This window comes from Antrostomus carolinensis, unplaced genomic scaffold (assembly GCF_000700745.2).
Source record: "Antrostomus carolinensis isolate BGI_N321 unplaced genomic scaffold, ASM70074v2 scaffold7847, whole genome shotgun sequence".
Lineage (NCBI taxonomy): Eukaryota > Metazoa > Chordata > Aves > Caprimulgiformes > Caprimulgidae > Antrostomus > Antrostomus carolinensis.
This window is the reverse complement of record NW_010325342.1, coordinates 36,839-55,182: the sequence shown is the minus strand read 5'-3', so window position 1 is coordinate 55,182 and position 18,344 is coordinate 36,839. Positions and strand designations below refer to the sequence as shown.

Here is an 18,344-nt window from a genome sequence, read left to right as displayed (position 1 = left end):
TTTGGGCAAGTTGAATAAATGAAAAATGTTTTAAAACCCTTCACTAGGTTTGCTTTTGATCTTTCTCATTTATTTGTCAAGCTTCAAGTTTACCTTCAGTACGTACTGTGAGAATGTTTAGGAGAAGATGAATTTGCAGTGCTTAATTCCCCTTTGACGAAGCTACAGCTGTTTCTTACACAAACATAATTAATAGATTTTTAGAATAGAAAATGCAATTAGATCATCTAGTATGCCCTCCTGTGCAACACAGGTCACAGAACTTGATCTAGCTCTTCAGCTTTATATCCTGTAAGTTGCCTGACTGTTGTGTAACTTCCAGTCAACTTAAGGGAAAACATGGTAAGATGATTCTTGCTCACTACATAAAATCTTTTTTTTTTTTTTTTTAGTAACATGATCTTGTAAGCCCACCACTGTGGGCTGGCACAACAGCTATTAAACATGTTAGTTTTTAACCACAACTGTGAAAGGTAGCCCAACTCAGATGTTAGCAAAGCACAGTCAGGACCAGTGCAGGGGTACTGCTGCCACCTGCCTCCTGCAGATCTGCTCAGGGAAATGAGAGCACAGGAATCCCACTTGACCGTAACTACCACAGTTTACGGCAGTAAATCAAAAGCTGTTCCATCCATGTCAGGACAGGAAGCCCACAAATCTGCCTGGAAGCACATTGCACATGTTAGAAAGTTTCTCCTCTATAAAAGACTGATGCATGAGCTTGTCCTCATACTTTTTTCTGTACATACTCATCCACTCACCTGGATTTCCTCTGTAGTTCCCATCATTTTGAAATAAGTGAATACATGAGATGCAACTTCAAGTAAAATGATTTCTGCCACCTTCCACTGTGATTACAGGAAGATGACAAAACAGAGTTGTTACTTTTTTCTTAGGAATGCAAATTTATATCCATAGACCAGGAAGAGATTTTTCAACTCCCGTAGAATATACTCTTGCTTTTGCTGGTGACTTTTTAAACTGCTGGTTTTGAGTTTTAACTGGAATTTATAAATTTGCAAGACCCAGTTTAAGGATCTATCATTTACCAGCAATTCCTCTTCTAAAATCACATACACACACATACGTTAGCACAGATTTGTCAAGCTGTAGTTTGTCAAATGGTAAACCTATAATTTAGCTTCTCTATTACTCATCTCATAAATTCCACATCTAATAGTTTTGTTGCTATTTATCAATGGCCTGCTTGTTGTCATGGAACACTGATTCAGCTGTCAAGGTTATTTGGTAATCTGAGGCTCATAAAACAGGAGAAGCTTTTTTTGTTATGAGTCCAAAGCCGATACATGTTTGCTTTTTGTTGGGTTTTTTTCCCAATTTAACTGTACTTAAATTTTATGAATAGTAAATAATTTTAGTACTATCTATAAAGAGCATATTTTTAATTATTTTTTTTTTTTTAGTCAATGGGTCAGTTACCAAAACCATTCTTGTATCCGTTATCATAGTGTGAGCCAAGAGACTAAAATCTATGACATAGAAGACATGGTTCCATGTATTGAAAAAAATCCCATGATAAGTCTTTTGTATGTATTTCATACTTAAATACCTTTTTCTTTTTTTTTTTTATTTGCTGAGTCCTTATCTTTTTTTAATTTCTGCTCAGAATATATCTTGCATGGTGTGGGCAGACACTGGTAGTATACAGGCAGAACAGTGCATTGGCTGTCTACCACAAAGCAATGCCTCAGAAGAAAGAGAGAGGTTTTAAGCAGCCCTAAACACACACAGTTTTACCTACTGCTAAAAATTGTCATGCTCATGTTCTTTTTGTAATTGGTTCATCTAAATGATGTATTTGTCAAGCCTTTAACCCAACCTTTAACAACTTTGTAGTCAGCAAGGATTTTTTGTTGTTAATCTGTTGGCAAGACTTCCAGATCTCTGGGGATTTTTTTTCTTATTCACAACAGCCTGTAGATTGGTAAAGTATGATAAAAGAGTGAAGAATTGCCATCGTGGGTAAAACCAGGGGTACATTCAACCTGACAACTGGTGTTTATTAATGCCTGTAATGGATGCCATGTAAAATAATAAGAACAGAATACACTGCATCTCATAAATACTCCTTAGCTTCAAGAGAAAATAAATGTCTTTGAATATCAAGGGACTTACAATTATTGTCTAATGCTATTTAAGAAGTGTACTCCTCATGTGGGTTTGTGCAAGAATAATTAATGGAATATTTTCATTTATGGAGAAAATAATTTTAAATTCTTAACATAAATTGCCGTTTGACTGTTTGCTTAACTGCACTACAAAAGTAAGCATTTGATTATTGAATTACAATTAAAGAAGACATCATCTTCTGCTGTGTAGAACCATTTAACTTCACACTAGTAATTACGAGAAGGTTAGCCAAACTACTTTTTAATCACATTGTAATTAAAGATGTTACCGGATGTTTCAGGCTTTGCTCAGGTTTTGTTTACAAACTTGCAGATGTCCTAGGACACTGTGGAAGACAAATACTTTATTTTCCTTACAGAAGGGAAAAGTTGGTATTCGAAGATGCAGGGATACTTTCCACTCACAGAAGAACCAGTAACTTACAAATGTCTGTCATGGTTGGGCTTTTTTCTAAGAATTTTAAGACTGTACTGAATCAGAGGTACCTAAGAAGGACAGAAATTCTCAATGTCTCCCCAACTTAGTCATCTTCTATGTCAGCTTGTTCACTAAGAAACAGACGAACTGGATTTTGTCTAACTCTCTAGCACAATGGCTTCCAAAGGTTTAGGCTATAGCTGAAAGTATCTGATCCCTAAAAATCACACAAAAATCCTGAGCTGCTCATAAGCTGATGATGGACAAGAGAAATTACTAGCAATGGGTACAGAAAGGGTATGCTCCTAGGATGGATCGAGTCTCAGTTGAAATGACATTTATGTTATTGTTTACATAAACTATGAATGTCGGTGGTTCATGAAAGGAGCTGGAATGTCAGAGTTGAAAGAAACGAGGGCTGGTATTCTGATCACTGTAATTGAAAACCCAAATGAGTGCTATTAATTACAGCAACTTCAGAGAGACAACAGTGTTTAGGGAGGAAGGTGGAAAGTGACTATGACTCAATTGATTGCTTTGTCGTCAGGTTAAGACACTCAGATTTATGTTCCGTTTCCTTAACTAATCCTTGTTTGCAAAGAGTACATGGAAATTCTGTAGCTCAGTGGAAGCAAGAGTGATAGGATTCACAGCTCAGATACTCTAAAAGTGAGAACAGATAGGAAAAAGGTATTAATACACTGTCTCATAGCCAGAAGTTGGAGTGTCCTCAGAAAGACTGAAAAACCACAACATCAATCAGGTCTGCAAGGACTAGGGTGGTGTTTCCGGTGCCATGAAATTACTTAGTGAATATGAAAGAATTTGTATATTCTAACTACATACAAAGATAAATCTCAGATTCAGAAAACTGGATAGAAACTACTTTTAAAAGAAGACATGTATTAGACATAGATCTTGTGTATATATAGAGAAGAATGTTTTCTAAATTGAAGAAAGTAAATTGCATCACTTCAGACCATGGATACTGGAATATAAAATCTACAGGGTTTATGACCTTGGAAAAATGGCAGCTAAACAGTAATTCTATTTACTGCATTTCATTTTAAAATCCATATAGGTGTTAGATGCAAAACTAAGCAAAGTTTCTCAAAGGACATATAAAAAATGGTTTGTGTTTTAAATAAGGACTTTTTGATTAATCTCTTTTTTTGGTTTGTGGTTTGGTTTGGGTTTTTTTAGGAAGATATTTGATGAGATGCCTTTCATCAGTGAGAATGGCAGTTCAAGAGAAGGCTCTAATGACTTCACCCCATCTCTGTACCCTTCAACTCCCATTCCTAGAAATATCTGTAAGTTTTATAATACCTTCTAGCTTATCTGCTGTATGGACTACAAGCATTCTCAGGATTTTTACAACATTATTTTGATGCTCCATCCTGAAATATACTTCCCACTTCCAAACATTTTTCTACTCAGTGGGACATGAAAGTATGCTTATAGATGTTTTGTATGCCCATTAATTTTTCCCTGAATAATGGAACATGCTGGAGCACAGGTCAAATGAAATTACCATTCTACCCTTCTAAAAAAGTAAAAGTGAGAATGACATGTGGGGAAATTGCACATGTCCAGAAACAACTGCTTGCTTTACAAGTTATAGGTGGCAACACATCTTGTAGCTGAAGAACTTCAAGAAGTGAGACTGTGCTACTGAGAAAACTGTAATCAAGGGCTGAGCTACAGTTTATTGACAGTTAAACCAGAGTTTTCTTTCTAATTCTTTTAACTAATTCTTATAAGTATTAAAATATATTCAAACATTATGACAATGAAAACTTATGACTATGTAAAAATATCATAAAAGACCATTTGTTAACAGGACCCTGATGTGAGTTTTTACAGATGAAATTTTGCAGGCTAGTCCTGGAGAGGACCACTGAGTTCTCATCACTGACAAGAAACTAAACATGTGTTTGCCCTGACTGCTACTGTGGAGTCAGAGTTACTGACATTAACCTTTTCTTGTATTTCATAAAGTAAGCTGAGCCATAGTAACTTTTACACAATCTACAACATTTGGACTCCGTGACAGTGTGTGTTGTATTTCACAGATTCAGCTAGGTGATGAAAAATAATGTGGAAAATAGCTCCATCTGGGAATTCCTGAAAAAATATTTCAGAGAGAATTCTTCAGGTAAAAGTAATTTCTTTCCATCAACATTTTTAAGCATTAAAATTGGAAGAAATTAACCCAATAAAATGTGCTGAAAAAAATTGCTCATCATTTAGACCTGATGAATTGACTGTAATAGAAACTCAGAACTAGCAGGACTTACTCCAGTGATAATTAAAGAAAATCTGACCATTTATAATTTTCTAATATCACACACAACACAAAAAATGCATCTCACCTCTTTCTAACAAACCTGTACACTTGACTTACAAGTTGTATCTGTGAAAGGGACAGCGGCTGTTCCTGTGCACTGTAGCAATCATTCCAGGGTTAAAGGGCCTTCTACAAACAGAAAAGTTTACTGCCATACATGAGCAATGCTCTTTTTCTAAAATGCTGGAGTTGTGAGAAGTTCAGTCCAGGGCTGAACCAAGATGAAAGGAATGCACATGGAGTATAGACGGGAAAGGCAAATTCATATTTATGAACACTAATATAGAGCAAAATAAGCTCAGTAACTTGGGGGCATTAAAGTGTTCCTTAAAGCTAGGAAAAAAGGGAAAGAACTGGACAGATAATAATGTGGAGAAAATATGATATAACTGAGAGCTGGCTGGAGCATGATATTAACAGATACATTTTATTTTAAAAAGACATATAAGAAAAGCAAAGGAGCTGCCATAGCCTTGTTGGTGAAAGAGGATTTATTACTCCCCATAGGAAGAGGCCGAGGAGAAATGGGAAATGGTGTTGAGTCATTATGTACTGAGCTTGGAGATGTTTCAGACAGTAAACTAAATGTTATAGGCCACTTGACCAAAAAGAACAACTGGACTGTGAAATGATTGAGCAAATAAAAAGAAGCACTTAAAAAGAGTGGAGCAATGGTAAGTCAGCAATAACATCGGAAAAGGCATGAAGTTATGGTGAAATCTACCCATCCCTCAGGTTCACAGTGATACCTGAGGCTAAAGGACGATTATTTCAGGCTACAATAGGCTCATGAAATAGCTTTTTTTAAAAAACCCTGTTTTATTTTATTTATTTATTTATTTATTAACTCTAGTTCATTATTTCAACAGGGTTCCCTCCACAGGAAAGGCAACTCAGAGAAGGACAACACAGACTTAAATTCTTTTCCCTGGTTTTCCTGTTTCCAGTTCAAAAGCTTGTATGATCATATGGATATTCAGATCATATGAAAAATAATGCACATAAACCTTCTAATTGAAATATTATGTTAATAAAATTGATTACTTCTTCATGGTGTCATTCTATAGCTCATAGATCAAGAAATCTTTATAGCTAGAGTTGTATATTTATATCCTTTTCTAATAGGCAAATTATGTTTAGTAAAAGCCAGTTTGGAGGAAACTTAATTTTTATTGCATAGAGCTCAAGAAGTTCTTAAACTCAGTATTATGAATGAATACCCAAGATCTGGGCCAAATCCAGCCTCCCTAGCCTCTTTTTCATTTACTCACTCAATCTGTCCAGGTTCAGTAGGTCAATAAATTCTAGTGGGACCCAAGCCAAGAATTTGGCTTAGAATGGATTAAGTTTCTAAGCAAATCTAGAGATCAGCCACACAACCTTTGCATTCAGAAGGCCTTGCACGTGAGTAGGTAGTCTGCTAACACCAGTAAATATGTAAATAAAAAGTATTCTGGTAACTACAGCCTGGTTAGAGAAGATGTAAAGAATATTTTTTTCATTATTTATTTTATTTTTATTTTTTTGCAGCAGATAACAGGACTATATGACTGCATTCTTTTCCTTTCCATGCTATCTCTAGGTTGACCACACAGTCTGTTTCGAGTTGCTTTTGCTTGGCTGAATCCACCCTTGACATCAGTCAGACAGAGCAATTCAGCCAGCCATAATATTTAACTCATGATTGATATATAAGAGGCAGAAGTCACCAGGTGGCATTTCAATCTCTATATGGCTTGTGGTCATCTACAGATAAAAGATCTGCCATAAGAGGAAACAACCATTTGGGGCTATAATGGTCTGATGCATTCTGTCATCCACCTGGCATTAAAGCACATGCAACTCAATAACTGTGTAGGGTTGGGAGGATAACATTTATTGCGTGCTTATTATGACAGAACTTGTGATGGGGAAGACAATGACTCCTGTAATATATTAAATAATGTACAAGTTTTAGTTCAAGGCAAGGAACATTCTAAGATGCAACAAGCGCTCGGGTAGAAAAAGACTGCAAATAACTATCTACCAGTCTAACAGCCACAATTAAAGTGACAATGGCTTGACATATACTATAAAACTATTACAGAAAAGCATACATTGAAATTAATTAATCATTGCTCTTTTTGACTTTAAGTTGGCAAACTGTAAAACCACAATCAAATAAAATTACAAAGAGAAAAGAGACACTGAGACTGCAAGTGTTGGCTGGAAATGAACATAGTAGATGTTAAAAGAGGCCTATAATATGCTAGAAACTCATCTAACACATTTGTTATCGAAGAAAGCTATAAAAGTCACCTATAAAGCAAATACACATAAAGTACCAACTAAAGCAAACTAAAATGGAAATCTAACATGAAATACAACTTTTAAATGTTCTATATAAATCCAGGAGGAAAAGTTAGAGGTCACAGTGTGGAATTAGGCAAATGATTCATTGTAATTAACCACTCCAGCCACAGGTGTCTCAAAAGGAGTATGAGATCCAGCCCCTATTTCAACCATCTTAATGGTTATTCAGAACATATTAATTATGTATTCTTGGTGCAGGTTCTAAGGGAATTGACCAGGAAACATGCCTTCCTCAACTTGTTGCTTGTCATGGGTGAAGTGATGATTGGTGGCTGCCTTGGCCACAGAGACCATGAACCAGTCAAGTTCAAAATCTACAGTAATAGGAACAAAACTACCAGCAAGACCTCAACCCTGGATATGAGGAGAGAGGAATTCAGGTTCAAACAGTCACGTGAATGTTTGAAAGTAGAAAACTTGAGGTGGAAAATATTTGGATTTTGAATTTCTTTCTTTGTTTATTTGTTTCTTGTTTACTTGTTTAACAGTATTGAAAGAACAACCTATTCCTGGAGTATGAAAACACATGAGACTACAAAAAAGGCCAAAGACCTGAGGTCCATCAACTCATCAGAGCTCTGGGAAAAGGACAGGAGAAGAGCAGAAGAGAGAGAGGTAGAGTGAAGGGAGAGGAAGAATGACAGCACTGCAGATTTCACAATTTGATGGCTAATTAGAGGGGGACTGGAAGATGAAGAAGGAAACAAGGGAGGAACTTAGACACGACAGACCTATAAATTTGATTGCCATTACAATTTACGTTAATGCATGTTTTATTAGTTATGATGAGAATGGTTGACACACAGGATATAATAATAAAGATAAGTGAATTCCAGCACTATTATTTTATTAGTTCTGTGACCAGCATATACTTACCTTTGCCTCACAGTAAACTGCATCATGCACTGATTGTTCAGTGTTTGTTTATGCTTGACTGTTCAATGTTTTCTATCAAATATCAATTACAAAATTTTTTTTCCTCAGCATAAAACATAGATTTCCATAGATTCTTTGAGGGGAGTACCAACTAGCACATCAGCCTAAATTCCTTATGAACATAACTGATGTTAGAAAAAAATAAGAAATGAACAAGATTTATTGGGAATTTAAGAAATTATGATTGATGGCAACATGACAGTCTTGATTATACCAGAAATAATGGAGTAAGAGGAAGAGTTTAATACTGTCAAAGCCCCATAACCATTTCAATTTCCACAATGACTAAGGCAGGAAAGACATTATTTTTCCAAGCTAGGGAGCAAGCACTATGTCCTCTTAACTCATCATCCTATTACTAGACCTTGGGAATAGGTACTCTTAAGATTAGTGCCCATTGTTTAATTGAAGATCAGTTATCAATAGAAAACGGTGTAACAAAGATCTTTGTCTCAGGAGAAATGCCTCATCTAGGTGCATCATGGAGAAATTACAAGTTGGCACAACTCTGTCCCAGTCGGTTGCCATCATAGGGAATGCTGGGGAGGAGAGCTGGGAATGTATGCTTACAAATAAAGACTCTTTGTCAAGCCTAGACATGTCTGCACAAAATCAGGATAAATATCCTACCAGTAGATATAAATATTTCCCATTTTCATTTAGCATTTACTCAGGCACACGCTTTGCTTCAGCAGAGCACATTAAGGACTGCAAGGGTCTCACATTCTCTGCCAGTAGGAGACAGAGAAGTCATCAGGAAACGCAAGAGTCCACCTCAATTGTATTGCCAGTGTGCTCATTCAGGATTATGACAAATGATCTTTTTCCCAGGAGTTTCCAGAAAATCTTGAGTCTATGACCAGTTCCTGTGGAAAGAGAAGCCAAGCCCAAAGGACAAACCTGAGAGTTTTTCCAGATGCAGGCTAGGAACAAACAGCTTTCTCAGTTTCTGTCTCACTTTTAAGCAGTGCTATGGGATAAGGGTACTGTGAAGGTGGTAGCTACACAAATCAATCATAACCTCAGTCCTTATTGAGGAACATCATTGAGTCTTTTTGTGTGATTTTATTTCATGTCCCCACTTCCACCATCTAAGTACTTCTTTCACCTCTTTCTCAAGTCATCTGCCAGACTACAGATTTCTTTTCATCCAAATACTACTTAAAAACCTGATTATTTTGTGAAGCTCACAAAAAGAGTTACCAATGAATTATTCCTTTTTAAATGCAGCTAGGCATGCACAGTCCTTTCCTTTCATGCTTTCAACTTTTCCTGAGTGGCCAAATCATCCTCTGTCTATCAAACTGTCTACCATCGTTCCATTACTGTCTGAAACTAGAGTTCATATAATTGTACACATATAATCGACCAGTACTTAGAGGAAACCAGTAAAATATTCAGGATTGTAAAATAACTATTTCAGTTAGCAAAATACATTTAAGTATGTTGTCAATACTGTTATTTATATTGACATACCTCTTAAGCATTTTGGATAAAGTTAAGGAATACATTTTAGTAACATAAATCTATTGAAAAACTTCAGTATTATTAATTGCAGGGTCATGTTGCTGATTTCTCACTACCCTAATCAAGAGACAGCAGCAAAATGTGAAGTGTCCAGTTACTCCTTCTATCAAGGGACATCCAGAGAGCTCTGCTCAATTTCTTTTCTCTCTGCTAAAAAATTCAAGATACTCATATCTCTACGCATGCACATTGAACAGTTCAACCTATGTGAATATCTAAAATGTCTCATAACATCTGGAATAAGAGTTACAGATAAAAATTAACTTTCCTTACTTTTGAAGAAATGACCCTTTTGAAGAAATGATGCAACACTAGAGAGAATAAGGGGAAGTGTAACTACTCCCACCAAAGAGCCGGACTGTTCATTACTTGAAACACCAGTGCTTTGTGGAGTCTCCATTAATGACTAGTGACAGAAGCCAGACAGACTTGGTTTCACCTGTATCTAACCCAGAAAAGGTACTCCTTCTATTCAGATATGGATTTAGCCAAACTGATACATGTTTTTCTAATCCCATACTTGGATCAATCCAATTTTACTCTTCCTTGGTTTGACCCAGATGCTGCTCCATAACCTACAGATGGTTCATCATACCGTATCCCATCTGTTAACTAGAATACCATAATGAGAATGCATCACACCAATATTCCTCACTTCCCTTTGGTTTTCATTCTAATCCTAGACACAGCTGAAAGTCTTGGTTCTTTCAGTGGTCCATGACTAAATCATCTAAGAGAAGACCTCTTCTTTGTGCTTCTTGCAGAAAATAGATACAACAGATATGTTATGCCCCAAAAGGGCCAGATTCAAATGTGAATGTATGATACAGAGACCTCCAGGCTTCAGCATTGACTTCTACCACATATAGTTTTCCTGTGTTTATGTTTTGATAAAAGATTCACTTTTTCCTGTGAATAGTTTAGCTGTCAGTGAAATCACCATAGCATACATTCCTAAATGAAAAATTAAACCATATTTTTTATAAGTAAATAATTAATTCTGGAAGGAAAGATTTCTGTTTTGAAAGACTTAGTAAGTTTAGCATACAATGCTTCAACACTACAGCATATAATGTCGATATAGGAAAAAATTCTTATAAATCTGAACTAATAGCACGGCAGTATTAATAATATTAATGCATAAATACATTTACATAATATTTAAATTTGGCATTCCTTAGGGCATATCATTACCTGAAATCAGTACAAGTTTGACACTTAAATGGGAGTTGTGTATAGGTGGTCAGTATCTGGAAGAAAAGTACTGTCCTCTGAAAACTCAAGTGGAGTGCAAAAGAATTTTTAGTCACTTCACTAAATAGAAAAAAATATTAAAACCCAATTTGGCCCTTAAGGTAATGTTTTTCCAAAAATATACTTTTTATTCAGAAACATGGTCCTATTTATCAGGAAAAGATGGATGATAGCAAAACCATTAGCTTGAAATCAATATATTTTTTGGAATTGAATTCCATTAAGCAAGAATGTAATTCCTGAAATTTAGAAGAGAAAAATTTTCATACATTATTGAATCTAATTGATGATACTCTTTGTTTTGTTTTTCATTTACTTCATTCTCTACTTTGTGAAACACAACTTGGAGAATAAGAAAAGGCTAACAAATGCTCTAGAACCAATCAATGTTACGAAACTAATAACAATACAATATGAGCATGTAAGCTTATGTAGTGCCTTTCATGTAGAAGTATCCCAAGGCACTTTGTAACAGAAACTCAATAAGGAGTGCAAAAGTGCTTTGTCAGATAGGATAAGCCAGGGGAAAAGGGGAAATTAATTAAGCATGGATTTAAATTTCTTAGCCAACACAGCATTTAGAACCCTGGTCAGAAAAGACAGTGGTTCCAATATCTGTATCCAGGGAACACAACAGACTCTTCTGGTCTTTAATTCTTGAAGAATGTTCAATAGTTTTTCTACAATAATATGGGTATGAGTAATAGGAATGCAGTTTGCGCGTTACATTTCCAAAAGCCTACCCCTACATCTTTTCCTCTAGTTTTTCATAAAAAAATAGATTCATAAAGGTTGATCACTTGTCTTGTATGTCAGTAAAGTCACTTGACTGCAGAGATACCCAATATGGAACTTGGTACTGTAGAAATTATAAATACTAAGTTAAGGATTGGGCAATGGATTTGTTGGCTGTTTAGCTCAGAGTTTTAAACCAAAGTGTGTTTCTTTGTGGAGGTAGTCTACACCTCTGACAGAGAGTAATCTGTTACACAGTAGTTCCTAAGATAGCAGGTTTTTCACAGGGAAAAATAAAATCGCTGGGAAAAAGCTATAGTAATAGATAATGCATAAATTACAGCTTCCCTGATGTTGCAGAAACTTGCACATCCTCTATTTTTCAAACATTTTTTTTCTTAGGAACACATGGACTATCCTCATTTTTGGATGACTGCCTCTTCGGATTAATGCATCCTTCTGGTGCATAAATTAGAGATGCACAGAGGAAAAAGGAGAATCACTAAATCTCAGGAAACTGAAACCATACAGAAAAATGAGGTTCACAGTAGATCTGAATGAGTGACTCACCATGAATAATTTATCCAAAAAGTTAGCCTCCACTTCTGTTCATGGAATATCTATAAGCAGCCTATAATTTCATCAGTTTTATTATAAAACAAAAACTTAAAATATTGTACGTCTTCACTGCAAATAACTTTCTGTAAATATTTCAAGTCCTATCTTGAGACAGTGGCATTTTGATTGATCAAATAAATCACATGATGATGTTTCTATTCTCTAGATGAATGAACTCACAAACACATACTTCAGATGTCTGCTGTGGTTAAAAAAGCAGCTCAGTTACATGTGATGAAAAGTGAGTATAGGCAAAATAAATTAATTTAAGAAAAACTCAGAAGAGTTTCAGCATTTATACTGCAACTGTAGTCCACTGTAATTTTCACTAATAACTCCAGGAATTTGCAGCTACCTGCAGATATTTTCCTTGGGGGCCATGAAGAGTGAACTTGTCCCAGGGAAAACTTGAATTTGCTGATAAGTGTTCTTTTTTTAAACATTTGGTACTGAATAATACACCAGTCTTTCCAGGGTTTGTTCTAAGTTCTTGGACCAGTTATTAGGAGTTGATGCACACATTAGTAAGATTAAAGTAGTAATGTTACAATTTTACTAGACTGAAATATCCTTGCAGTTTTTATCATTTTGAATGGACTGCCATGCTTTATGCAAATTTGAAAAGTACTGTCTGCTACTTCAATTAAATATGGAACCTCAGCAAGTACTTGAGGAATAATGAACCATTAGTGCGTTTCAAATTCACAGTAGTATACAGAGGCTATTAGTTTTTTAAAAGCCATCTAACAAAAACTTATAAAGGTTAATGTCTCTTAGAATGTTAAGATGTTAAAATACTATAATATTTACTACAGGAAAAAAAAGACTGAAGACTGATGAGAAATTATACTCTTTTGTTATGTGCCCTGACACAAGCTGAAGATAAAGACAGTATACTAAAATCCTGCCCATTTTGTATTACTTCAGATTTTGCTTGCATAATTAATGCTAACATTTTGTTTTTGGGTTTGGTCTATTTAAAAAGTTAATCTGCATCAAGTATCCTTTGTCAGATTATGTTAATTCTCTACATAATGCATAATTTGCTGGATTGTCTATTTTATAGCGGTAACATTGATATGAATTTATCAATATAATCAGAAAATAGAACTGAAAAAAATAAACAATGAGTTCTTACCTGAGCTCTTGAGCTATAGAGTCCACTTGAACTGTTAATAAAAGCAGGAAAGAATGAATTAGTTTACACTTCCAGACTGGTGCTTTCTGCAACCTTGCACCTGCCTATCTGTGATGACAGAGGAGCGGTTATCAAAACACAGGTGATTATTTCATGCTAACCACAGGACTGTAGCTACTAGTGGCAAACATTAAGTGAATATATACTACTCAAAGTTATTTTAGGATTCATAAAACCTGGAGTATGATATTTAAAGGAACAATAAGAAAAACAATAAGAAAAAACAAAATTAAAAGAGAAGGCGCTGGTTTTTATTGAAAATAGAATAACAAATCTCTGTTTTTTCTGAATTTTAATTTAATTTTGGAATAACAAAGGCTGGTGTTTACAAATACTTGGTCACATGAGGATATACAGCATATTGACAAAGCCAACAGGTGGTTCTAATGATTACTCATATTGCACAGGCAACTTTTGCTATTTTCACTTCTGGGAAAATGTTCCTGATCTATTAATTCCTATAGATGTGTGTACATGTGTATAAAAAATACAGAAAAAATAAATCCTTAAATTTTAAAAATGCATTATTAACTTTTTGAATGAAAAGTGTATGAATACCCTATTAAATACAATTAAAATTTGCTAAGTCAACCAGACTCTTTTAACTCACAGTTGTGACCAACAGAGATGGCATGCTTTAGTGCTGAGGTGTGAATAACTTTGTTCAAGTCCTCCCTTCTGGTATTTTTGAAGTATATACAAATTTTACATTAATTTTAGAGAACATTACTGAGGGATGACTCTAAGATTTGTTATGATAAGGCTTACGTTTTTTAGAAAGGCTCGTCTGTATTTAACCCCTTGTCTGCAGCCAGTTTGTGGCAATTCCACCCCCTTCCTCTCTTTACTTAAGTGAAGTCTAGCACTTTTCACCTCTTTTGCCATTTGAAACTATAGAACTAAACCAAACCACATTATAATTTTTCATTCTGAAAACAACTTGAAGCTGAAAGCATGATATTAGCAATCCAAAACTACTGAGTTATGACAATGAATCAAACTGGTCTGTTTTGTACAGTCCTGTGAGTGCACGTTTCACATTAAAATCAGCGTGAAGGATGGATGCTTTGCACCTTTGAAAATAGTCATAAAGAAAAAAACCTCACAGGGCAGGCAATACTTTGGCATTTATTTTTAAGTATGTCAATTTTTCAGTCATTATCAAGAGTCACAAAAGGTATTATGAATTAAAATAAAACGTTATTTTCCTGGTAGGGCTGTATTGCTAGTCAATCGTGTTTTCCAGATGTTGAGATCATTAAGGGCCTGTTTATCTCTCAGTACTGCATTTCCATCTGTTCCTTACAAAAAGAGAGGAATAGCTGGGAAATACAACTATGACATAACTTTGCAAAATGAAACACAAGCACCAGTACTTAAAAAAACCCACAGTGTTCTTCTCTGCTGCGTACACCTGCACATTTTGATTAAAGTAAATTTACTTCTGGACCAGTTACACAGCTGATTTACAGATAATTAATGGCAACAGACAGAAAAACATTCAGTTGGCTGAGGCAAAGTTTTGTACATTATTTTGAAAGCAACCATACAATATTGTCTAGCTCTACTCCCTGTGGACAATCTCTGTTTGCATAATAAAAAGCATAACCTTTATTTTCTTTGAGAACTAGCTCAAAGAAAATAGCATACAGTAGATTTTTTTTTCTGCTTTTCTTTGGTTAATAACATTGTGTCTCCTAATGCCAGCAGTCTGTGTCCTACCTTGATTAAAAAAGCAGCCCTAAGGAAGCTTCACACTCTCTTACTGCACATTAGGGACTGTGCACAGGAACTATCGTATTTCATGGTGTGCTGGGCACAGGGTCGTGGAACGTGCTTGCTAACTCACCCTTGGTTCCTTTTGAGCGTGTGCGCAGCTTTTTATTTTCCCCATCTGCATCCATCTGGAATATTAACACAAAGACTTTAATTCATTCCTTTTGCCATTGAGGAAAAAAAAAAATCTCCAATGTTTTTTGGGTTTTTTTTTTACATTTCCAGAGGCTAGACAGTAATAGAAAGAAGAATAATCATGTCTTATTAATCTTGTCAAAGAGATAAAAAGCCATCTGTGAATATCTAGTGAATACCTAGGAGATACCTTTAATGATACAGATTTGTTTAATAAAGTGATGGTTATGAGTGACTCTCTAAGGTTTAATGACAAAGTCTACAGGTGTTAGCTGAAGGCATGAGGTTAGTAACATAGCAATGTTCTATGACTGCTGCTTTCAGCATCCACCTCCTGGAAGAAAAGGGTCCCAGAAATCCACAGTGCCTACAGGCAATCTGAATTACTATTGTAACTGAAGCGTGTCTTAATAGCTGCATTGGAACCTACATCTCTGACAACTTCATCCAAAACATGTTTACTTGAATGTGTATAATTGCACATGTACAACTTTGAAATACTCCACCACTTAACCACTTCTTACAGAAGTTTTGGCCAAAGATTTACAGATTTGTATGAGTTTTTGCAAGAATGTAGTGTGCAGGGTTGTATTTCACACAGGTTAAAAAAAAATAAAATAAATGAAACAACCAAAAAACCTAAGCCCCCAAAAAGTCAGCTGTTGCCATAAGATTGCTAACTGAAATAAGAGAGACCTTGCAAGATCAGCTGTTCTCATGACACTTTTGGCTACATCTAAATCAGCACTGGAAATATGCACCTTCTGGTCTTGGATCTGGCCCAGACCCATAATTGTAGGGGAAGGTTTTCAATCCATGGATTTTTATTACAAACCCTTGAAATTCAAAGGGATTAAGGTTTCATGTTCTGGTGTGGAGAGCTGCAGTGACATACAGCAGATTGTACAACAGTGTAATTTTAACCATGTCCAGGGAGGCAAACTCCTCCTTTCTCTAAAAGTAACTCTTAATTTTTATGTAAGGAAGACTATCATGCATGAGGAATTTTCCTCTAGGTAAAATGTCAAGCACTCTGGAATTCCTTTTCATTCTGTTGTAGTATCTTACCATCTATCTTTGCTTTGGATCTTGGTTTGTCTGTTTGCAAAATGAGCATGATCAAACTTACTGTAGATGAAGCAACTCCCATGTACTTCTGCAGATCAATATGTGAGAACAAATGCTTACACTAGCATCTGATTCATATAACTGTGCTGGACAATAGGTAGGTGCATTCTGTGAATACCAGAAATTGCCTGTGACTGACATCTTTCCCTGCAAAAGGTCACAAGATGGTCCTGTCTATTATTTCACTCTTCCTTTCTGAGGATCACCAGCACTGATTTGTCTCACAGAGGGAAGATGCTCAAAGCTGTTTGTGCCTTTATCTGTTTATAGAGTTTGAAGATCTGAGGATGCTTTATTTTTAGCTTTATATGACTCAGATAACAGGGATATTTTGAAGGTCTTATCTAAAAGAAAATTGCAGAATATGACAAAATTGACCTGAGAAAGAAAAAGAGTAAAGTCAGCCTTTCTAGGGTAAAAAAAAAACCAACATTTTTTTCTAATTTTCTGGGGTTTTTTCTTATTATTGTTATATATTGTTACACATTATATACAGCTACTGGAATCAAAATATCTATTTGCAGTAGAGAACGCAAGCATTTGAAAAGGGTATTCGTGTACTTGAAGAAGTTTGATTCTAGGACACAGGTTAGTAATATCTGAAATGAAAGTATAAATTGATCAAAATGCATCTCAAAGCCAGACAATGATATCTTTAATTTGTTTAAATTTACATCTGATGTTGATTATTAGCAGAGGAGGAACATAAGTGGCTTGTGTTTACATAGTGTGGCTGATGGCAGCCTTTACTTGCTACTGTCCTTAAAACCGGGAGAACGAGTTTTTGCAATGTGACTGCAATGGTAATGGGAAACATGGCTCTGTTCTCTGATGCTGAGTTGTGATTGAAGGCACTGACCTGCCATAGACTTATAATAGGGTAGCAGGTGTGGCAATGATGGACTTTAATTTCCTTTAATAAACCTTTTATGTGCCACACTTTTACTGCCATTCTATGCTCTCCAAGGTCCTGCACATAATAGGTTCATTACTTTTGATTACTATAGTCTATTGAGACAAACAACTCCAGAACACACTATATATTATGTTCAGTTAAACCAATATAGACTATTTATCCACTGTGCATTATTTCACCTGCAACTCTACAGACAGAATTAAAAACAGCTCCTGTAAGCTAAAACTATTAAAACCACTGGTACTCCTTTGTCATCATTTCATAATAAATACCACACCAATCACAGTGCTGCTCTTTTAATTATGAAACAAAAAGTGTCCACTGCTTCTACTGAACAGCAGTTACTTTGGTCTAAATAGCACTTTGCATTGTGATGAATATTTAAAAACTACACAATGAGTGAAAACCAACAACAAAATCAATGCAGGTGATTTTTTAATTGATTTTCTTTCCTTGTAATAATTTTGAACACTGAGAGATGTTTAATCAACTCAAAACTAAAATTTATAGGACTATTTAGCCTGGTGCATACCACATATTAAGATAATCATGTCTGTGTTGCATAAAAAAAATCTTAACTCACAAAAAGTCCCATGCATTAACTTGAAAATTATACAAAAGTAACCAAATAAAACTGTGAAATCTTTTAAATGTGTCAGCAAAAAGACTTCTCCTGCTCAAAATTTAAATGTAATATCTCTGCATTTTAATAGCTTTTTCAGAGACTGTCTGATACTGAAAAAAGTGAACAAAATTTCTCACTTCTGATTTTTATCTACATAGTGATATTTTTACACGAAATTACAGCCACAGATGGTCAGCAAGAAGTATTCAAACTTTTAAATCACCTA

At 35.3% G+C, this 18,344-nt stretch overlaps 1 protein-coding gene across 2 annotated transcripts in view; it reads right to left on the bottom strand.

Annotated features, from left to right (window-relative positions):
- The window catches only part of ST18 (ST18 C2H2C-type zinc finger transcription factor), a 95,480-nt gene that overhangs the window by 54,022 nt on the left and 23,114 nt on the right, over positions 1-18,344 (bottom strand). For both annotated transcript variants that reach the window (XM_029085754.1, XM_010171171.2), the window contains exons 2-3: positions 15,388-15,442; positions 13,479-13,509 (exon numbers count right to left, since the gene is read on the bottom strand). In XM_029085754.1, coding sequence (XP_028941587.1) covers positions 13,479-13,509; positions 15,388-15,442 — 86 coding nt within the window. The remainder of the gene's footprint in view (positions 1-13,478; positions 13,510-15,387; positions 15,443-18,344) is intronic.